General features: G+C 33.6%; 2 protein-coding genes across 11 annotated transcripts in view; one reads left to right on the forward strand and one right to left on the reverse strand.

Moving 5' to 3' along the window:
• The window catches only part of LOC128178902 (centlein-like), a 26,993-nt gene extending 19,491 nt beyond the window's left edge, over nucleotides 1-7,502 (reverse strand). For all 6 annotated transcript variants that reach the window (XM_052846310.1, XM_052846309.1, XM_052846308.1 and 3 more), the window contains exons 1-6: nucleotides 7,385-7,502; nucleotides 6,144-6,236; nucleotides 5,798-5,862; nucleotides 5,549-5,637; nucleotides 1,584-1,712; nucleotides 1,397-1,481 (exon numbers count right to left, since the gene is read on the reverse strand). In XM_052846310.1, the coding sequence (XP_052702270.1) occupies nucleotides 1,397-1,481; nucleotides 1,584-1,712; nucleotides 5,549-5,637; nucleotides 5,798-5,862; nucleotides 6,144-6,162 (387 nt within the window). In that variant the 5' untranslated portion in view covers nucleotides 6,163-6,236; nucleotides 7,385-7,502. The remainder of the gene's footprint in view (nucleotides 1-1,396; nucleotides 1,482-1,583; nucleotides 1,713-5,548; nucleotides 5,638-5,797; nucleotides 5,863-6,143; nucleotides 6,237-7,384) is intronic.
• Nucleotides 7,503-7,659: 157 nt separating this feature from the next.
• LOC128178904 (zinc finger protein basonuclin-2-like) overlaps nucleotides 7,660-23,739 on the forward strand; it is a 40,735-nt gene continuing 24,655 nt past the window's right edge. The window contains exons 1-4 of one of the 5 annotated variants that reach the window (XM_052846313.1): nucleotides 7,660-7,831; nucleotides 9,709-9,897; nucleotides 14,339-14,551; nucleotides 16,848-17,024. In XM_052846313.1, coding sequence (XP_052702273.1) covers nucleotides 17,007-17,024 — 18 coding nt within the window. In that variant the 5' untranslated portion in view covers nucleotides 7,660-7,831; nucleotides 9,709-9,897; nucleotides 14,339-14,551; nucleotides 16,848-17,006. Of the gene's footprint in view, nucleotides 7,832-9,274; nucleotides 9,898-14,338; nucleotides 14,552-16,847; nucleotides 17,025-23,739 lie in introns of those variants that run through there. The other 4 variants (XM_052846312.1, XM_052846314.1, XM_052846316.1 and 1 more) reach the window with 4 other exon arrangements.

The raw sequence follows: 23,739 nt of genomic DNA on the forward strand, positions 1-23,739 counted from the left end.
CTCTTTGACTGTCTGCTGGGCAGACTTCCGTCTTTACTGACACCCCTTACTCTCATATTCTGAAAATTGAACATAAAATTTGATTCATGATATATAAAGAACTTCTCCAGTCTCTATCTAAAATCTGAAGAAGAAAAATAAAATCTCTGTACAGATTTATTTTCAAATCATGTAAATAGATATATTCTAAGGAAGATAATTCCATTATTTCTATAATAATATATAAGGTTCTTTTTAATCATTTATTTGTTTTCACTTGTTACTGGGAACTGTTGTTTTTCATAATAAATGTTTATTGTAACAATACCAAAATCTGACAATATCTGTAGCATCTTCTCACTTTGTGAAAGTCGTGCTCCAAACCAAACGACAATTCAAAATTCAATAACTGGCAACATGAACTATCCCATTGCGACATTTTATGACATTCTAACCAGCAACAGATCTATTTATACTGGCCATTAGGAGCAAGTTTTCTTGATTAAATTTCAGCATCTTACAAATGACAGTGGTTATAAGTCAGGGAACCATTTTTTGGTAATTGATTTTTTCCTCTGTTTCGGCTGGTCCTAGCAATGTATGACCACTGATCTTCCTATGACAGACCAAAGACATTCAAGAGACAGGGAATAAGACAACAAGTTTTATGTTTTATCTTAAATGTTACGACCCTCTTTATTGCTTACATAGCCATTACTGGTTTGATGCTAATCCAACAGATGATTTAAGTAAATAAAGCATTTTCTCTATCCCTTCCAAATACAACCATCTTACAAGCAATAGTGTTCTCAAATGAAATTACTTTGAATTAAAACTCCTACATGCCAATAAAGTGACAGTTAAATGAGATTTTCATTCAAAATGGTCTTTACCAGAAATACAAAGTAGATGAAAATATTTAAGTAATACATAGGTGTTAGGCCATTATCCCAAGGTAGATGGTTTGAGCCCAGCTGAGGTCAGCTGATGTGTTTTGTATACCTATGGCCAACAACATTCATCTGCTTTGACCATGCAGTCTTGAGAACCTCATTGGCTTAGAGAAGTATTTGATTTTTTAACTTTTAATATTAGTGCCAGTAAGATAATTTCAAAGAGACTGAGAGAAGATATTTCAATAAATATCTACATTGGCTTAAAAAGTTCAATGCCCAAATTCTGCTTTAAGTAATATGGCCAAATCCCAACCATGTCAGTACATTAAGGTATACGGTTTGACTGGTCAAAGATAAATAGCAAATACAGGCTTTAGATATATGACATTCAAATCCAATAGTTCAGGCATACACATATATGTCACACATAAATAATTTCAAAAATCGATATAGCCTATGAAAGAGCTTCAGACATTGTACATAAACAAGTCTTCATGAAGTTGTATGGTCAGCCATTTTACCTGTATTTCCATTGCTGCATTTTGATCCCTTAGCTGGTCAATCTCCCTCTGAAATCTCTGAAGTTCTTGCTGATGGTCTATTCTCCTGTAATTCATTAAAAAAACCTTCAACTTTATAGATCAGATTTAAATAAAATCTGGATTATTTTACCAAAAAGAGGAGATATTTACAACGAAATATACTTACACAGAGGCAATCTCTCCAAGTTCCCGTGATCTGAGTGTCAGCAGTGTTTGTAACTCTTCTATTTTGTCATCTTTCAACTGGAGAACTTCAAGCACTTTCCTGTCTTTGATTTCAGCCTTTTCTTTTTCTCTTAAACAGCAATAATTTTCATAAAATTAAGCAATAAGATTCAAAGGATGTATGCCTTACTTAGTATATGTTTTAAAGACTGCAAACAAATGTATCAATTTTTAGAATGTTAACGTCAAGTGAATATGTATTGAGTGGGGACTAAGTGGGGTAATTTAATCTGAGCAAACTAAGAAAATCAAACTAAATATTTATCGATAACAAAAGGTTCATTGATACCTGTAGTCTATACATTTGAAAGTTGGTCAGAAATACATGCTAGTCTTTTTTGTGGAATCTTATCACCACTAAAAGCTCTTCAAAGTAATATATTTAACAATAGCCAAATTTCAGAATCTAAAGCATATTTGCATGACTGAGGATGAATTTCACAGTTTAAAAATTCTTGCAGCCTTTACTGTAACGTATAAATTTTTGTTTACAAGGACACCAACCAAAATAGTTTTGAAAACTAAGTATCTATATATCAATTACAATCACACTTTTATTGCTTTGAACAAAAACCAAGTTTGTCAATGGAAACATTAACAGAATGACAAGAAAACTATTTTTGATTTCTGTGTAGATAGAGAGCACCACTGCAGAAGTGGGCCGTTCATCATTAGGACCCTTTGGCAATCAGAGCCAATCTGATACGCAATCAACATCAAATCAATAAGTCAGCATCTCCTACTATTTTAGCTTTCTTTAATTGTAATAAAACATTCCCATCTCCCAACAAGTTTCAATAAAACATGAAAATGACATCAAAATCAAATTACCATGAAACAGAATAATCTGATAATAAAACAGCGGGTCCCCAGTTGCTGCCACCACTGCGAGATGATGGCAGTCAAACCCTGTCATGTGACAGGTATCTATTTCTTGTCTCACGTTCCTTAATTAATCTTCTTTAGGATGTGAATTTTTCATGAAAAGGGGTAACTCTCCAGTTATTTAAGTCTGTCAGGCAATTCTAGGTCTCCAGAGACTCTAAAAATCCAAATCAAAGGGGGACCCAGTATCTGCTGATGTCACTGGATTTAGAAATTTACTTCTAATCTGATCATTTCTGTCTATCTAAATGAGTTTCTGCTTGAAACTTCTTAGTGCATCAAATGTCCATATCAGGTTTTATCAATCTGCACCAAACAAGCCAGATTTCTGGTCATTTCTTTTCTCTAATTTTCGCACAACTATTTTAGCACATGTATTACTTTTTTCAACAGCTTTGCAACTTCAAGTAAAATAGAATTTAAAGTAGATATTCATAATAATATATATTTTTAAATAACTTGATGAAGAAACAACTCTGTCACAGGGTACATTACATAAAAATATCTAAAAAATGAGGTATGAATATACAATATCTCAATGGAAGAATTGATAAATAATACATTTGAAGAATAAAATCCACTTTTCATGATAGCTAGAGAACAGAAAACAGAAATTTGATGGCACACAAAATGTGACATTAAAATTCAAACTACAAAAATCTTATTAATGTCCTGAAGCTAAAAACAAACAAAACACTTGCTCATTGTATAAAAGATTGAACTGTATACAAGACTCAGAAACTTATAAATCTCTGTTAGTGTATCTGTATCCTTATCCAATACTTAGTAGAGTAGACACACTTTATCAGAAGCTTAAATGTTTACAACCAGACACACTAAAAACTACACTGTCCAAGTCTCTTTACATCCAGATTTATAATATCATAATTTGACTCTTTGCAACCAGATTGTAACAATGACCTAACTCTTAAACTCACTGCATCAAAGACTTTACTTTTCACAACCAGACACAGAGACTTATCAGTAAGCAACCAGACTCATAAAACCAGAGATTTAATTAACTCTTTACAACCAGACTCATAAAACCAGAGATTAAATTAACTCTTTACAACCAGACTCAGAGACCTCTTTTCAATCTCCTCACAGAATCAGAGATTTACCTCTTCCATCCACTTGAAATACATGCATCAGAGAAAAACCAGTTTACAGCCAGTCTCACTGTGTCAAAGATTTTGCTCTTTTTACCAGACTCCAGAACCAGAGATTAAACTTTTCGCAACCAAACTAAACCAGAAACTACCTAATGCCTATTTTCAACCAGACTAACATAATCAGAGACTTACATGTACCTCTTCCAACCATACTTGAGATATCGGAGACAAACCAGTTTATAACCAGACTCACTGTGTCAAAGCTCTTTCAACCAAATTCCGCAACCAGAGATTTAACTCTTTACAACCACACTTTAAAACACCTCATTGCAGCCAGACTCTGCAATTGTATGACAAATTGTCTTTTACATACCAGATTAATTATGTCAGAGAGTTGCATCCTTACAAAACCAGAGACTTAATAACTCTATACAACCACACTTTGAAACAGCTCATTGCCTCTTACAGACCAGATTAAGTACTGTTAATCAGATAGTTTCATCCTTACAAAACCAGAGACTTAATTCCAAACAAGACAAGGGCTTGACTCTTTATAACTAGACATACTGTTCAGAGGCTTAACTTTTTACTGGATCTTTCTTTATAACCAGACATGCTGTTCAGAGATTAAACTCTTTGTTACATCTTTTCCTCTTTATAACAAGACATACTATACTGAAGAGTTATTTTTTATTTGCTCTTTCCTCATTATAACCGAACTCATAGTATCGCAGACTTAACTCATTACAACCAGACTCGTAGAATCAGAGACTTTACTTTATACAAACAGACTCAGAGACTTCAAGTGACATGGTCACAATTTTGTTTGAAATCTATTTTTCCGCTTTTAATGTGTTCAATGCTACAGAAAGGTATTTCTAATAGTCAACCAAAATTTGAGTGTCAGTCAAGTTATAAGCGAGATACAGGGCTCACAGTTCTTTGTTATGTAAATCAAAGCTCAGATCATGTTTTTGCTTACAACTTTACATTTTGAAAATGTCTGGTTTACACCTAAAATGAATTACAAACACTGGAACTGGTTTTTTTTTTATGTTCAAAAGAAATTAACATATAGAAAAATCAGCTTGAAAAAAAACCTTTACTAGAATATAAAACCAATGTAAAAATTAACATGGCATGAGCCTTGTTTACATAACAAAGAATTGTGAGCCCTGTATCTTGCTTATAACACTCAAAGTTTAGTTGATTTTTAGAAATGCATTACTCAAGCATTGTCAACAATAAAAATAGAAAAATAAAATTTGACCAAAATCATGACCATGCCCCTTTGACTTTTAGTGACAGTCTCACTGTTTCAGAGATATTAGAACCATTTTAACAAGGCCTTGGACTTTCAGTAGGATGTAACTGTCTATTTTTGTGTCAAAACAAGTTATAAATGACACTGGTTTCAAGCAAAATATACACTGATTGCGTAGTCTCAACTCGAAAGCCAAACAGATCGTGTTGATTTCAGAGAGCCATGGTTGAATCGCCAGGAATGAAACAGACAGGCCTACGTCACATTGCTGCTTGATACAGCTACCAAAAGTACAAGTTCTTGTTAAAATGGTTCTATCTCCTCACAGGTAGAATCTTTAAATCAGAGACAAGACTCTGAGTTAACTCGACTCATAAGCCTGATATTATAACCAGACTCACTTTTTCAAAGCTTAACAGACTTGACAGAACCATACTCAAAGACTCAGTTCTTAACAAACTGTCTCACTGTTACAGAGACTGAAGGTTGTATCAAATACTTTTACTCTTTATTCAATTGCCAAACTTAGAGAAGGGCCACATTGCAGAATGACAAGCTTCTAAACTAAACAGTTTGAATGGTTGAACATGTACATGTCTTGAGGACATTTGGATCATCACACAAATAAGTTACTCAAGTGCATACCTTTGAACAACCAGGCTGATTGCTTTAGTGACATCTGGATTGGCAACTTGTAATTTTTTCCACAATGACCAAACAAAATCTTTGTCATTCTAAAAAGATAAGCATATTATCAAGTAATAAAGGCAAATGGACATTAGAATTCATTATGTTGATGTCAAAATCTTAATACACCAGAATATATACCAGTAATAAATGTAAATATATATTAAGTATTAAACGTGAATTAGTGAAGATAAGGGAATTGAATACCTGACACTGACGAAGGTCCTCTGAGAGAATTCTATTTTCAGACTGCAGTCTGCTTATTTCATCATCTAAAATATACAGTAACAACTCATAAATGATGAGGGCCAGAACATATATGCACTAAGATATTCACCAATTAATTACAGTCATCAAAGCTTTATGTACCAGGCACAAGGACAAAGTCGTCATTATTTGTTATCGAAATTTTGTTATTGTGAAAAAATTCTGGAAAATTTTTTTACTAAAATGTTTATTATGTTAAACTGAATCTATGTGTTCTTATTGATTTACTTTTTAAAATTTCAACTACCTTATAATACACATTCATGATTTAACGTGCTATACATACTTAACACTGATGCATTCATCGTTATCCACTTCTTTCTTCACTGTCTCTGAATGTTGCTCATCGTCTTTTCATGTTTTTGTGAAGTATGTCGGCCTGCATTGATAAAATTTAAAACTATATAAAACTTCAAATCCTTATATTTTTCTTCAATTGATATTAAAATCAATGTTATAACATGCATATTTTAAAATAAAAAACTATCAAACTATAGTTTGAAATTTGGCTGCAAAAGCACAGGGGCTTGTGTAGAAAAAGAACAAACATTGATAAAAAAAGTGGGTACCTCAGAGAAAAAATATAACGAAGGAGTATCTTGGAGACCGCCTTGCTTCGTCAGCTAATTCCTCATTTAAATTGCTAAACAAGACATATTGGCAGATTTATATTCCTTCATAAATGATTCTTCTTTGACATATCAGCAATGGTTTATTTTTTTTTTTTTACACAACCAATAAACAAATTTCTCGTGTAAGCATTCAAAAACGACAACTCCTTGGCTTCTGTAGAATCCAAAAGTATGGTACCTTAAATCTATGTCACATAATTGGTTAAGGAAAAAGCCAAGGAGTTTTTGATTTCAGATGTTTACATGAGAAAAATATAGATGTGGACGTAATAACAATTAAACTGGAGGTGAGATCCTAAAGAAGAATCTTTTTTAAAGGAAATCGAATTGGTGCAAGATTCTAGTTTAACGTTTTAAATGAGAAATTAGCTGATGAAGTGGGGTGGTTTCCAAGATGAGGTCCATCCTTGTTATATTTCATCTGAGATATCCACTTTTTTGATGATGCTTCTTTTTTTTTTTTTACACAATTCCCTGTGGCAAAAGCAAATGCTGTAAAAGTCATAGATAAGCGTAAAATAATGTATAAAGAATAAAATCTGCTCATTTATTGTAAGATACGTTTAAAGGTAAATTACTTTAACTCTGAGCTGTGAAAATCGGTGTTAACAGTTAACCCCCCCCCCCAATCCAGGTTGTACAAATATTTTGAACAAATTATCCAGGCAATTAGAAAAGTATACGACTAGTATTTTGACCTACGACAATGCAAAAAAAAAATGCGGAAAATGTATAAGTTTATTCAACTAATAGGACCTACGTTCAAGATTGGAACAGAAAAACTTGATGAAACATGTCGCAACATTTCTATGAAGAATATTTAAAATTGTAAATAAATATTCGGTCAATGTTGCATTATGCTGAAAACATGTAAGAAGTGGCTTTATGTATTTACCTGATGCAAAATTGCATATAACACTACAAAAACATCAACAGAAGCATGTACTTTGATGAAATTTTGCACAAGTTGACTACCGGAAGTTTTGAATCCGCGCTTTTCTGTTTACTATCGTAAAACGTCTTTCAGATGATGTCGTAAAATAATTAAAATGCCACCTCTAGTCATTGAAATTTTCGAAAAGTGTTTTATAAAAAATTATTCATTGTGAAATGATAAAGTCACAATTTTATTGATATTCGATAAATTATAATTTTGCTCAATATTACGACATTTGACCAAGAGTGATAATGGCGCCATATTTCATTTTGGAGTTTGTGTAGAAAGAATAATCTTACCGTGACCAGTCTACGATTATCCCGGATCCATATGACAACTGTCATTTTAACGATAGAAAATTATATCAAGGGCTTTTATAGATAAAAACCATTACCTGTTGTTTGGGTAGATAATGAATAACACGATAATGTATTAACGATATTCATAATCTTCTACGATTTGATTGAAAATATTTGTAACATGGCGGTTGAAAGGTATTTAACATAGTGGTTCAGACTGGCCATTGTCATTGGGGGTAAATTACTGTAACAGTGCTTGGGTTTGAACACTGGGCCTCTATCATACCAGTTCAGCACTCTACCGATCGAACAGAGACATAAATAATATTGTCAATTATGTCTCTGGATCGAGCTAATGAGTTAACCTACTAGCTAAACGTAGTAGGAATGCCATAAACCTGACTTCCACATTGTCCCTCCTCCAAGGAAAGAGTCGAACTGGACTCTTAAGGAGTGCCAACACCTATGGGGTGAAGAATAGAGACAACCCCTCTCACCTGCCAGAGAATGCCCAGGTCCCAATGTGGGTGCCACATGTAACAGAGACACATTTTTGCCTCTGCTGGGGTTTGAACCAGGGTCCTCTGACATGCCAGTCCAGCACTCCACCACTCGAGCTAAAGGGTTAACCTACTAGCTAGAGCTAGAGCTAGAATAAATGTCATATTCCTGACTCTACCACAATACAGTCTGACTGAAGTCGGCCCCTACTAATTCACTACAACGAAGTGAATTAGTAAGTGTTTGCTTTAGTCAAACTGGGGTAAATTAGTAAATGGGGTGGATCCCTTATGTCTTAAAAAGGATGCCCTTTACTATATTGAAGGGAACTCTTGGGACCTTTAGTGAATTTTTGATTTCACCTCTTGTAAATCTATTATGACCTTTTGTACTAAGATGTTTGGTTCTGGACATATATGGTAAATATTTGACAAGGGTATGTACATGAAGATTCTGATGCTGAGTCAAATGATAACATTGACATTAGTGCACATGCATTGACAGGAAAATTATAAGATTTTGAAGTGAACAACACTAAGTACATGTATTTTGTTTACAACTGTAGACTTATTTCATTTTTACATATATTGCTCCTTTTATTTTTTCTGTAAGTATATGATATGAAAATCATGACATGGGTTTTTTATACAGCATTCAGAATTGGTCCTAGGTTGCTGTATATCAGCCCTTGGACCATTAGGCCAACATGTATTTGGGTTGATTTGTGGAATATCCCTCTTTTATCTTAATTAAACTGCATTATTAGCATGTCATATATCCAGAATGCCTTTAACCTCTCTAAAAACTGCATATGATATATTTTTGACCTCTAGCTTCTTTAAAATTATATTAAAATGAATTTACATGTAGGTATGATTATTTTTCATAAAATGAATTTTAAATAGAAAGTCAAAAAAATGTGTCATTTTCCGTATAATTTTTTCAAAGCTACAAAGACCACCTCATGACATGCTTCTAATTTTACTTTCTGATTTACTGATTATAATCTATGAAAAAATATATTCTAGCTTCTACATAATTTGATTATTTAAAAAAAAACCCCAAAACACAATGTAATTCTTTAATTTTGTGTAGCATTAGTCAGATTAAATTATTCCTAGAAATACACACAGAGCAATTTGCTATAGGAAAAGATGATATAAATGAAAAACATTCATTTAATAATAACTTCTAAATGTGGCCAAAAGGCTTTGACATTGTGTACATTTGTTTAACATGCATTAACATCAAATATTCTATTTCCCAGAGACCTCAATGCCAGGTTATTATCCAGTCTTTATTGTAAGCCTTTTAAGTCAATAGTGTGATATCGTTTATAGAAAAAAAATGTCCTCAATATTTTGTGTATGTCTGCAGCCCAAGTCAATATTATCACTTAAAAGAATTATTGAAGTGTTCTAGAGAATGAAAAGTGGTTGACTTTAATGAATGTTTATACTAAAATCCGATAAATTCTCGTAGCAGGTTTGACAGAGTGACAATGAGCTGGGATAGGAACATTGATTTGGTGGCGGCAGCGGCGGTATGATGACAATGACAAGCTTGGTTTGGGACCATTCCTGATGGACCGATTCCCAGAGTCTACAGAAAACATGTCACAGGTACACCAAATACGCAGTGACAGGTGAAACTCTTGAGTAACCTTCTCAGGTGAGGCAAGCATTTTCTTTATAATTTGAGCTCATCCATCTCCGTATTTCTAATTCTAAAACATTTTTAGCATTTTTTTTTTCCAATGCATTTAACATTTAAGAATTCCTATATTTTAATAATTTATTTGCAAAAAAGGGTACAAAAGGATTTTAAAAAATTAATGAGATTTGTAGCACTGTATATATTAAAACTGTGTATTTATCTTCTGTCTTTGAATTGAAGTTTTGATACCTATATCTTTTTTAGTGGATTATTTTTATATAAATAATTTTGTTTCCAGAAGTTATCTGCAACCCTGTTTTCTTGTTAGTTTTATTGATATTCTCAGTGGAGTAAATTGTTATATGGACTTGATTAGATTTTTAACTGCATAGACTAACAAGATCAAACTCTGTTGTATTCTCTATGGGCATTATCATTTTAAAACAAAACATTAATTGGTCAACGTATTTTGTTAAATGATTGTAGTTTTTGCTATATGCAACTAAATTCTGATGATTTATTACAAAATGCTGAGAGCATACATGTGTTGAGTGTAAACATTAACAAAACTCAATATTTTTGTTCTAAAGGATCTTTTGGATCTAAATGAGTTAATTCTTGAGGTTTTTGATGTGTGAAAAGTTGGTATAACAAGTGTGTAGCATCTGATACAAATCTACTCAGCAATTTGGTGAGGTGTAAAATGGACACCAAAAGATTTTTCATGATCATTTAATTGCTTATTTAAGTTTATGTACCGTACATGTATTTGTTTCGATGTCACTAATGTTTGATATTGAAAGTCGACTCTCTGACATTTACGTCTATTTTCCTTTCAAATTTTGACATTATTTTCTGCTGCTTTAATTTCTGCCTTATTTAAATGATACACAAAGTAATAATTTCTCTATGATTTTGTCCATTGTCATTGGTCAGTGTAATCTTTTAAATCATGTATGTGTATAGCTCATTCTCAAAAACTACACGGTCAAACTTCGGGTTAACGAAGTTTTGTCCAATATCATATGTAGTAAGAGTAATGGGAACATAAGTTGTTAAATTCATGACCACCTATTTTCTCTTGGTCAGTCTTGGAGCCATAAATTTTGGGTAAAATGATAAAAACTTATGCAATTTTTTAATTAAAAATCTTTCTAACTCATTGACATTTTACAGTCAAACTGAGTGCATGGTTGGAATGAGTGGCCTCTACCAAAATATTATAGTAAAATTCTCAACTATTTTGTGTCAACTAAGGGCTCCTATATTAGCTAGGGCAGAGATCTACAGGTATTTATCAATTTTTTACGAAACTATTTGCATAGTAAGGATAGGAAAGGAAATATCTATGTAAACCCACCCTCCAACCTTCTTGTCTTTCAAATATACAACATCTCGAAGAACTCTAAATACATTTATGGTTACCGGGTATATTTTTATTAATGCATTGCATTTATAACAAATTTATTTCATTTGATGAATTGTACATTGTGTCATAACACTACTGTTCAGATCTTCCACCCAAACTTACAAAATACTTTTATATTATAATCTTTGCATCATAACCAGTTATTAGACATGCAGTTTTGTAACTCCTCTGAAACTTTCCTTTTCTACATTATATTTTATACTGAAGAACTGACAAAATAAAATAGTAAAGAATTAAAAAAAATAATTTTATTCAACATTACAAAACAATGTACGGTAAAGTATTTTGATGGCAGTGGTAAAATGTAAATTTTAGAAGAAGTCGACTGAATATTGGCCACCTATAACAGGATTGTAAAGGGTTCCTTGCAAGAGACATTATGAAACGCTATTGATCTTATTCTTCCAACATTAAAAATGAAAGAAACTGCTCAGCAAATACTTTACTGGGAATGAAATGGAAGGGACATTTTCTCTTATGACTTGATCACAGAGAATTTACATTAATTTCATAAAATGGAAACATAAAACAAGGCAAGAAAGTTGTCACCCAAAGCAACCCCATTCCAGTTCTATCAATAAAGATTGACTTAACGCAGCTTTTAATGTCCCCATCAATACTAAGTCACACATATGTAAACTTTGGGACAATTTCCCCCTAGTGTACACATCCTTTTTTGTTGGACTGCCGAGCCAAGAAAATTACGATCAATTTGTTTAAATGCAGTTGACACTGAGTATTGATGCGACAGAACTGTTAAAAGTGTTGTGTTCAAACATTTCATTGATCACGTTATTGGTATTCCCTTTGCATGCATTGTGGATTATAATGGGACATTTTACTTTGTCAACCCTAAGTATGCATTAAATTGGGAGCACACATTTTTGTGTATTCATTGATGTTTTAAAAAGCTATTTGACTTTTATATGAGTTCCCAGGTGTGTTCATATTAAATGTTTAGTGGCTTTTATCTGCTTTTAAGCTTCCCCAAGACGGGAGACTCACTAAGCTCTAGGCAGGTAGGTCATCGCTGCAGTACTGTCTTACAGATTTTACTAGGTTTATTTGAAAGTTCACAGATATTTGTTTTGTATTTATAGGACCCAAATGAGAAGGTTCCATTTGATTTATCACACTTTTCTTGTCAAAGTCACATTTAAAAAAGGGTTTAATTTGAAAACTATTGCATTGTTTTTCTAAAGAAAAAGTAAAGATAAATTTTTTTTTTATTTCTAGCAAAAGGTTGGTGTTAAATTTGCAGTTTCAAACTTTTATGAAAATTGTACATTAAAATAAGTAAAACCTAGTGTTTGAAGCAGTATCAATTACTGTAACAGTAGTTAGCAGTTATTAATTTGGGTGTCATTTGACTCTAATTTTTCTCTGAAGGTTTCTTTGCTTATTAAGAACTTTACATTTTAAGACCTTTACGGAAATGGATTAAAGTAAAGTACACTAATCCGTAATTGATATTTTTTACCGAGAACTGATAGAATCTGAATGTTTATGATCAATGGAAGAGTATTGGCCTCATGCTTAATTAATTTGTTAAATTATCTGTTAAATAGCCTAGTAATTAAATGAGGAGAGGAACTAACATGATTGTCTCCTCAAATGTCTCCAATTGATTAAGTCAAGGCAGTTACTGTGGAATTTTAGAGATCAGGCTTTTATGGGGAACAATATTGGATTTGTGAAGGATCTTTGTTGTTGTTCATCAGTCAGGTTGGGAGTGAGGGAAAACTTAGTTTAATTTTTTTTTTTAGGGGGGGAGGGAGGGGGAGGGGGTGATAGTATTCTTGAAGTTTTTATATTATTAATGAAACAAAGCATCACGACTTGAACCATTTGGAAATTTTTTTTATTATATATTTTGGAGAAGAGGGAAGATATTTCAGAATCTGTGACATTTAAGTCACCACTGAATATTTTGACTAAAGGAGTAAAAGTTGAGAATTCGAAATTTTTGAATGTAAAGAATTACATGAATGTTACTTCTGCTAGTTGCTATAAAAAAATTCCCTAAATAATGGATTCCAAACATCCCAAGAACAAAAGGGATTTGTAGCTTTTCAAACCCCACTGTGACAGGGAACAGTGCTGGATGGCATTGAAATTGCCTTTCAAGAAGTTAGTGTAATTAGTTTTTGTTGGTGCAGTACCTTTAATAAGTGATAATGAGAAATAATGCAATTAACCGTTGGATCTCTTTACATTATCACTGAGATAATACATAGAGGGCCTTAATGAGTTTTACACTGGGATGCTAATCTGTCATTTTTTTTTCTCTGATCAGATTTCTTGGAAGGAATCTCTCTTGTGTGCTTTCTTATCTTATCATCTATAGGGGCTACTGAAGAGAGGAGGAAATTTCATATAAATTCTCCCCTATCATCAATATCTACTTAGGTCTCCACCATATATTAACAGTTGTGGTTCTTTGTGTTGGTTTTATTCCTATTAAAATACAGTCATAATCTTTGCATAAATTTAATAGATTTTGATTTTTTTCTGAACACAAATGGCAATGACTTTTTGTGTCATTTTGTTTACAAATTGTGGGAAGCATGTTTCCTATTAGCAGCAAAATGCAGCCAGTTTATGTAAGGTATAAGAGTCATTATCCTGCCCCATGTAGCAAATATCTGTGTCAAGCTTTGCAGATGACCAAGATGTGGTCAATCAATTATGCCAAGAATTAACCAATCAAAGACAACACAAGGGAACAAATTAGCACCTCTCTGTCCAAAGTAAGGGCTCCTGTAGTGGACCTCCTGAAGGACTTCCTGGGGAGAGCTCTGAGGGTGCGAGGATTGACACAAACACCCCAGATTATACAACACCCTGTATCTCTATCCAAGATTTCCTCATCCCACTACCAGATCTCCCCAGGGGAAGATGTGGACAGTTATCAGTAGACAGTTACTTAACACACCTATCTGTTCCCCTTTGAAGGCCCCAGGCTGTGTCCCTGGGGTGTCCTACTGCTCTGTAACTGGATCACCTCTGTGGGTTTATGTGTTACAGATGATCCCTGTCTCCCGTCTCTTGCCCAAACACAGGACAGACGAAGAAGATTCCTCCAAGATGTGCTGGATGTCCAAGCTTTAGGCTACTGATCTCCAAGTGACAATCATTCAGATTCAGAAAGACTCATAACCCTCCAAAGGTGACACTTTTTTACATTGTCACTCCTGCTGTTTTGGGATTTTGGATGTCCATTTGCCAACAAAGGTGAATGTAAGTATAATTCGTATAATTTTTGCATCTTTCTTCCTATTCATCCCAGAAAATGAATAATTATTCTTTTATTATGTACATGTATTATTAAACTCAATTTTTAAATTTTCATTGAATTTTAAATGTATTTTATTTTTCATGAAGTTCATTTAAAAGTTGTGAACTTGAAATTAAATTAAGATTGATTTGGTTTGTAACCATAATCATCCGAATGTCCCTCTGGAGACCATTGCAGGGGAACTTTTTGTTCACAGAGGCAGCTGACTTAATCAAATCAGTATGCCGTTTGATAGCAAAGACATGACAATTTGACTTATCACAAGACAATTCGTGACAGATGTCTCGTACAGGTATATCACAGGTCCCAATTACCTTCCTCGCATCATTTATTATTGATATTTAATTAGGTTACATTCGGAACAATGACTCAATAATTAATTAGAAAAGAAAATTGTTTTATGGTGAAGATGTCTCCTTTCTCTGTATTAAAACATTATAGCGTGCAAAATGTGACAATTTTTATTGGCCACTCCAATCTTTCCATGGATCGGATGTCTTTGGAAATGGACTGTCTTCCAGTCCAACGATCAATATTGTCTTCTGACATTTTTTTTTTACATTCATGACATTTTTTGGAAACTTTTTTTTGCATTGTTGACGATAAGAGAGTTTGCGATAGCTGAATATTTCCAACTCTAACATGGTTATATTTTTGCTCCGCAGCACTGAAATGTGATAAATGTCAATTGACAATGGAGGGAAAAAAGTATTGATGTTTGATTGCTGATTATTACAAACTAATTAAATATAACTACCACTTTCTTTACTGTCTTCTTTCAACAGCCATGAATTATCCAAAAGGTTCAAGTAATCAGCTTTACTGATCACCTTAAAAAGGACACCAATTTTCCACAAAAAAGAAAAAAAATCTACAAGTAATATTTTCTTAGAGACAAACCAAATATTGAATCAAGTAGCATAACCTAAGTAAAAAATAAACAGCGCTATTCAACTTGAAAAGCACTGAATGTGGACACCAATATTGGAACTGGAGAAATTATGACATTTTTTTAGGCCTCTGTGCTACAGGCAATTTAATTAAGGGCCTGTTGAATAATTAATTTTTGCTAAGACAAGTGTTGTTTGTGAAGTGTCATGCAGGTTGTAATGTTGGTTACAAGTAGTGTTGATCACTTGCTCTGGGGGTCCCATGGGTGTTATCTAAAAGGGTCATGCAAATGCTGAACTGAATACTAAATCTCCTCATGGACTCTGCTGGACAATAAAGATGGTCGGCCTTTTATATCAAGGACACTAACTAATTGGACCGAAATAAGTACTGGGGGGAAAACGAAAAAAACAATTTAACCAGGGTTTTGTTGTGGGCAGTTATTAAATGCTTTGTTAAAAGAATTAGTATACTTGAATTAATTTCCTCTCTCTGTTAAATTTTGGAGTTATGAAAAATCTCCTTAAAACTGCATGCTTTGTAGGTTACATTGTTCATGAAATAAGAATTAAGACGTGCATCTAAGTAGGCTTTTTCCTTGTTGATTATTTTTGTCTCGCCTCGTAATTTCAAGATAATCTGTCTCCAGTTTGTCTGTGTATTAAGTTTGTCTCGGCAATGACCATATCGAAGTGCTTGCAATGCTCTCCCATCCCACCATCCAGCCTCTCCATCCATGGAGCAGTACGAGGAATCTGCTTCCTATATATCACTGTCTTTTTTCAAAGGATTAATCACACATGGTTATACCCATTTCACACTAAAAATAAACTTTTGGTTCAGTGATCTCCAGGAAAATTGAATGTGCCTGCTTGAAGATTCTTCTAATGTTCCCTTGGGTTGATACTGACCAGTTACTGGTACTGTACACAATATGCAGACCAGTTGCACAACTTTCTAGATATTTGTTAGACATTACACAAGTTGGGAATGAAAAAACTCATGAGTTCTTTGTTGTCTTAAAAAGCAAGTATGAAACATGTGTGACAAATTTATCTATCTCATACTGGTGTTTAGACAATTTGTGTTTGTTCCTTTGAAATATTAAGATTTTAATGATGATTTCCTGCCATTAAAGACAAGCGAAACAACTGCAGCCACGCGAACGCATCCACTAAATGCGCCACAGCACTTCTAAACTTTGACTGGTTTTAACCTCTTGAAAAGTCGCAAACTGATGCTGCCTTGTTTATGTTGGAGATAAATTGACAGTAAGGAACATCTTGTTCCCCTGTCAGCTGTGATGCCAGCTAGCCTAAATTTGGGGTGATTTTGGTTCCTTTCCAGAAAGTCGTCTGCTGTGCAACCATCCCCAGCTCTTCACAGAGATAGCCAGTCAGAAAAAATACACTGTGTCGTCTTCACAGGGCGGACGGAACCTACAGAACCTTGGGACATTTTGGCCGGTCCTTGAGAAAGAGACTTTGTTATGGTCGCTGGGATCAGATGATGAAACCTTTGGAGGTAAGGGATACATTTGTCATTTTCATTAACATTTTAAGAACTTGAAGTCATTGAAAAAATGAGGATGTCATTCATTTTCATTTTTTTTTCTTTTAAAGAACAAAGCATAAGATAGTTTAATTTTACTTCTTAATGAACTGAAGACAATTTGAGTAGATTTTTATTTTTGTTTCATGTGTTTTAGTGAATAAATGACCAAATTACCTATTGTCAAATGACAAGATGATGGTTAATATCCAGTAATTTAATCACATTTAGGAGATTCCAACTCGCACATTAGGCAATTAGGCTAATTAGAGGAAAGGGAAGGAATTCTGCTCCGTACAAAATATGAAATTGTGATTTTTTTAAGAAAGATAAAATAAACTGAGATCTGATCAAACAAAACAGATGTTGATGTATGACATTGGGGCTTCCTCCCATTGGAGGATGCTCAGGAGGAATGTTCTATTTATAGACCCCTACACTCTTCTTCATTCATAAAGGAACCAGCCACATCCTCCCAGGGCCTCTCTGAAGGGGGTTTCATTTTTATGAATGAAAATTGATAATTACCAAAATAATGTGTTTTGTCATTTAGATTGATCAATGCCATTAAATGGATTATTTTTTTAAAGAAAAATTCCTCATTAGCTATTCCTTGTCTTTTTTTAAAAATTAATTTAATATTGATAACATTTTTTTTCTCAAAATTTAACATTTTCAAAGTGGAAAAAAAATCATTGAATTTTAATGTTAACCGATATGCCTGATTAAAACTGCATATATTTTATTTGAATTGCTTTTTTTTTCACTTTCAAAAATTGAAATTGAATTTATGTATTTTTCTTTTAAAAATTATTAAGTTTTTAGAATTTTAATATTTGATATTATCAATGTTTTTCCTTTAATTAAAAGCATAATTTTTTTTCTCTTTATTTTGAGACATAAATTGTGTATTAAGTTAACAGTAAAAAATTCACATTTATTGTCGCAATATAGCCAATAACCAATAGCCAATAGGTTCCAAAGTAAATTACAGTTGATCACAACAGCCAACTAGGGGATCTCATATAACACATAGTCTGTGTTTTGTTTAGGATTATAACTTGTCATTTCTCCCCATCGGATGATATCTCTAACTGATGACACATTGAGTTATGTGACGTCTTCGAGATTTTTTGTCGTATCTTCCTAGATTGCCTCTGAAATGTAATTCCCTTACTCATTTCTACTGTCGTGTTAATGACATTTCCGAAAAGTGGGAAGAACCTTAAGATCTCAATATTGTCTTTATGTCACAAGACACATTGGAAGTTCTGAGGTTTTAATTTGTAGCTAATCCCAGGACAGTTTCAAATTTGTGACTCTATGGGGCTGACAGAATACGGGCGAGCCCTGGGGATATTAAATCCAGAATATGAAACTTTTAAATAACATTTAAAACACTCAAAAGAACCTCTTTGCTGTCACATAGATTAATCGCCTGCAGAAATCAATGCCTACAAATCATATTGGCCCATGTTGGCTCCCAGAAATATGACAGATCGGGAGAGAAGAGCTTTTTTGAGGACAATACAGTCGAGGGATTCTTTTGAAACCAGTTGCCATCCTTGATGGAGAGAGAGGGTGGAAATCTATGTCCTGGTCACCGTACAAGCTGATGATTTAGCGCAAAATCAATGTCATTGAATAGCTTAATTCTGCGGCACTGGGGACATTGAATGGATTGGTATCGGACTCATTGGGGGACAAATAATTGTACTGTATGACAAATCTATCAGGGCACTTAGCGACAATAATCCTTCAAAAAATACTTCATTCAATGCTGAGTTTATTCTCAGATTGATTTACAGTGTGTATAAAGTGATTAATTCAGCTCTATTGATGTGGCTTAAGTCTCGAGTTGATCAAATTAAAAAACAAACAAGAATAGATGAAGTGACATTTTTTAATTTCTGCTTGCTTATTGTTCCAAGTTAATTAAAAGTTTGGTTTTGAATAATTTCAAATTGGTTTTTGATTTAATCAAAAAACATAAATCAATTAACTATTCAAAAATTTAACTTTGATCTGAGATTTTATATCAAAAAACAAAATATAGAATTAAAAAAAAACAACCTTGTCTTGGATATTCAAAAAAACAAATTGTAAATGTAGAGAAATTTTATCCGTTCTAGTTGTTTCGTTACTGAAGCAGGAAGTGACAATATTGAAAACAGTTTCTGGATGGATCTGGGGGCCTATCTCTGTATGTAATTTCAGCCGTTCACTGGAGCTTTGATGTGGGAGATTTGTGTAGATCAACCTAAAGACAGGCTACCTAAGATAGTGATAACATTTGATCTGGTCCTTGGGTTATGTTACAGAATCTGGTGTGAATATTTCAGTGCCTGTTGTATAAATCAGCATAAAAAAATACACTCAAGATTGTATGCTAGATAGAAAAATGTAGTCAAATCTAAGGGAGATAAACTCTGCTGCAGGGGAGATTATCAACAGTTTGCAACTGTGTAGCTTAGAAAAATGTTAGTACGACAAGATCATAAAAATTATGTGTTTCACAAGGATTGTCTTTCTCAGAGTACAAATCCAATTTTAAATCAAGTGGGAGGTTACAACCGATAGTTAAAACTTAAAAACAGTTTGGAAAAAGAAGGATAAAAACATTAAGGCGAACTCTGGAACCACATTCTTCAAGTTAAGATTATTAAATGACAAAGAACACATATACACGGAGAGAAGTGGGGTTCCCAATTTTGATTTAGCTGGAGTCTATTACCGTAGCAACGTGAGGGCAATTACCAGGTATCATCTTCACCTGAGACCTGTGCTGGGTTTCATTTTATCGTGTGTCCCGAACTTTTCAGTTTTATTGAAAACACAGAATCTCTGACGCATATTGCCATGCCAACAGATGATTTCAATAAAACACAATGATACATGTTTTTGATTCCATTTCAAGTTTGGCTGGAACATCGTCTCCCTGAGACAGAACTGGTGGTGTTCCACTAATTATTCAAAGATTTGAAACCCTGCAATTTGGGTGATTATGTTTAGTTTGGGGTCCTGATTGATTGTAAAGAAGGAAAGCTTTAGAGCCAAGTAAGAGACCTGTTCCCTGCCTATTGTGGGTCATTGTGCCAAAGAACATCCAACGGATACAGAGGAGAAAACATCAAAACCTCCATAAGAACCTCACTGCAGCACTCCTTAGACTGCTGTTCCTGTAAAGATTTCAATAGATATTATCCTGGTTGATGAAATTGGCTGAATATGAAAGAGCAAGAGGCAGAGACTAGATAGAATTAATGATGAAAATTAAACTGTCGTATAAAATTTTGTGTGATACCGCAGATGAAAAGACCCCCTTTTATTGGTAACACACGCCATCAAAAAAAAAAAGTTTGACTGAGCCACTGAAATTAAGTCTGATCATTAACCGGGACATTTTTTTCTTTACTTAAAAAAAAAAAATGAATATTACTTGCACAAGCTGAACTCATTACATCCTTGAGTTTAGTTTCATTGCAGAGGTAATGTATTTCTGTTGTCAACTTGAGAATAAACCCTTAGGATGCGTAAACATGGTTTGTAAACCCTAGTTCACAGGGTACTTAGTAACTATATAAATCCAGTCATAAAAAGAGAGATTATCTCAACAAATAACCTTGTGACCTTGGCAGTTGAACTGAGTCATCATTTTATATCTTTTGAAAAATTTCTTACATGAAATACACTGCTTCTTAATGGCCCGCATTTTTGAAATTTTTTATTACAAATCAACTTTTTTAAAAAAGTAATTTGGTCAGATATAAAATTCCTCCTCTTTCTAGAGAATGCAAGCTTACATTTGTTTTAACAATTTGCATTTATAACATACAGAGTAATTTTGCATAGATTGATAAAAATTTTTGCACTTTTTCTGTGGAATGGCATTTACTAAGTACTGTTTAGATAGGGTAACACTACAGTGTTCCTTGAGTTCATATATTTAAATATATTTAAATATAACATCATCTTAACTAGCTTGGTGATTTATAAATCTAAAATAGGCTGAATTTGTGTCCTGCAAATGAATTTCTACAGTATCTTGTCTGATGTTTGACAAATCTTTAACATACAATGCCTAAAATATCTTCAGAGATAGCAGTTTCTGGAGATTGCTCATTCTTGCCAAAGTCTAATTGAAATTGATTGTCACAAGAGAGATTCTTTTTTGGAAAATATCTCATTTATTTTCAATGAAAAAGTCTGGGAAAATAAGGAAAGTGTCATATCAATGATATCATTGTGCATTTCATTGCAACTTCTCATACGACACCAAATTCGTGGTAATTGGGTTCGCTTGTACAATATTGATGTATCATTGCGTGTTTAAGGACATCAGCGAGTTTTTATCGGACGTCCCTGATTGGTCATAAAAGAAGCCTCAAGTCAGAGGGAACTTCGTAGAGCTTCAATGATATACTGGAATTCAGCTCATTCCTAGGTCTCTATTGCCAAAATATAGGCCTATCCTTCTCATAAGGAAAAATTAGCCCAAAGCCTTTGACACATTTCCTGTCTTAGCCTGATAAATAATGCTGGTTTCTGATATATAAAACCGACCTGTGAGACAAGTTTTGGTGATATTGAATTGTGTATTTCTGACATATACTGGGTATAGTGGAAGTTTTGTCACATATTTGGTAGACCTCAGTCTTTAATATTACATATCAGGAGGCAAATTTCCCTCATGGATAGAAAATGACTGCATGCTACCATTGATTGTTAATAAATATGTCTTATTCTTTGATTGCTAGTGTGTTTGTAAGTATTGTCTTGCAAATACTAAGGAAGTATATTCAACATCCCCATATATTCTCTAACTGAAAAATATAAGCATTGTAAAAATAAAAAAGGGTTCTCAATTCAAAGAAATTAAATACAGTCCCATACTGATACTGTTACACACCCCCTTGTCCCTGTGTGCTGTATGAGTTAGTGCGTCTGAGGGGGGAGAGATAATTATGTGACTCCCATACATTAATATTGAATTAATGAGGTCTCATGCTTCACCCCCACAGCTGTTGGAGTTTCTGCCGAGGCAATACAAGATGGCTAACTTCTGTTTCCTCTGTAATGGGAGTTACTTAAGGATCGAGTCCCATAAAATATGACTTCCTGCAAATTAACCAAGAATGTCAGAGCTTATATGTGAAAAAAGAAAGAATGGTTGAATTGTTAAAAAACGGTATATAATTATTTCTTCTGGTATGCAAGGAGCTTCTAGCTGTCGCTTTGAACAATTAATTGATTACTGAAAAAATCTTAATGAAATGGAATTCATAATTAGTGGAATACTCAGGGTATTATCCTAAATAGACCCCCTCATTCCTGGGAATTCTTCACAGGACCACTGCCTGCAAGTATTTTCTTCGAATCGCAACTGTCACTCCTAATCTTCCAAAATTCCTCCAAATAAACCCTGCAAAGTTTCAATCACAGAAATTCAGCGGTGAAGCTTGTAGCTAAATTATGGAGGCAAGTTAAGCTAAAGCTAGCGACATTATAGGGGGCCAAATTTGGCTCTCTTCACAAATGAAAGAATGAACATGCCAACTGGAAAAGAAAAAAATCTCTTTGTCAAGTTTTAACTATTTCTTAGAATAATGAGGCTAGAAACAGCCTGAGGCGACTTCATGCCTTCATTTTACACTTGGATTTTAAATTTAAGTTGACACTGATTAAAATACAGGGCCAATAACCGGTAATTTCTATTCTCTTTGAATTGATATTAAGATGCTGATACTCAAACGAAAGAGATATAAATTTCAACAAGGTTGCAAACTTAACAGGGGCATTTTAGTTATTGTCAACCTGCATTGCTATTTAAAGAGAAATCTTCAAATAAGACATGCTGTTGAGGCCATATTCTATGATTATACCATTGAAGAAAAAATGTCCACATATTGGGAAATGACAACAGAAAAATTGAAGTTATTTGATCTGGTTTAAATTGCCAACAGCTTTGTCTCATCAATAGTTAATGTCATGCCTTCTGCATGCCAATTTGATTGCTTTAAGCCTGCCTAAATCATTGCCATAATTTATTCCAAACCCATCAATTCCATTGGACTAGGAGGCTTCATTCAACTTTCTTTTAGAGATTTTTGAAAGTATTAACAAAACGTGCTGGAATATGAGATCAAGATGTGTGAAGATCTGAAACTTTAAAAAAAATATAATAAAACACACAAGGAAAAAAAATCATATTCATAGATCCTAGATAAAACATAAGAGTTTGAGTGGAAATTGCATCAGGAGGAACACAATTGGTTTCTTTTCATCATTTGATAACCTGAAACTCTTAATTGAATCACTCCACCACACAAAACCAAAGACATTTTTGCAAGTGATTCCCAATACTCCACTAGCAGAAAACAGCGAACATGTGTTTTATCAATTTTGAAGAGCGGGGTGATTTCTGTGATGGCACAAGTCAATTCGTTAATCACTTCCCTTAAGTGCCCGCCTTCTATCCGGCTTTTGCTCAAATGCTGTGCAACAATTGTCTTTCAATAATGGCCCGAGAAGATGTGATGTTTCTCATTGGACCGAAAGAAATGTGCACTATTGAACATGAGTTAAGACTACGGACTCAAGACTTTGAAGATTCTTTTCCTCTATATCTTTTCTTTTCAAATGTGTTGAATCTACTATAATTTTTTTATTATTCAAATAATTTATTTTT

This window comes from Crassostrea angulata, chromosome 3 (genome assembly GCF_025612915.1).
Source record: "Crassostrea angulata isolate pt1a10 chromosome 3, ASM2561291v2, whole genome shotgun sequence".
In the NCBI taxonomy this organism is placed as follows: Eukaryota; Metazoa; Mollusca; class Bivalvia; order Ostreida; family Ostreidae; genus Magallana; species Magallana angulata.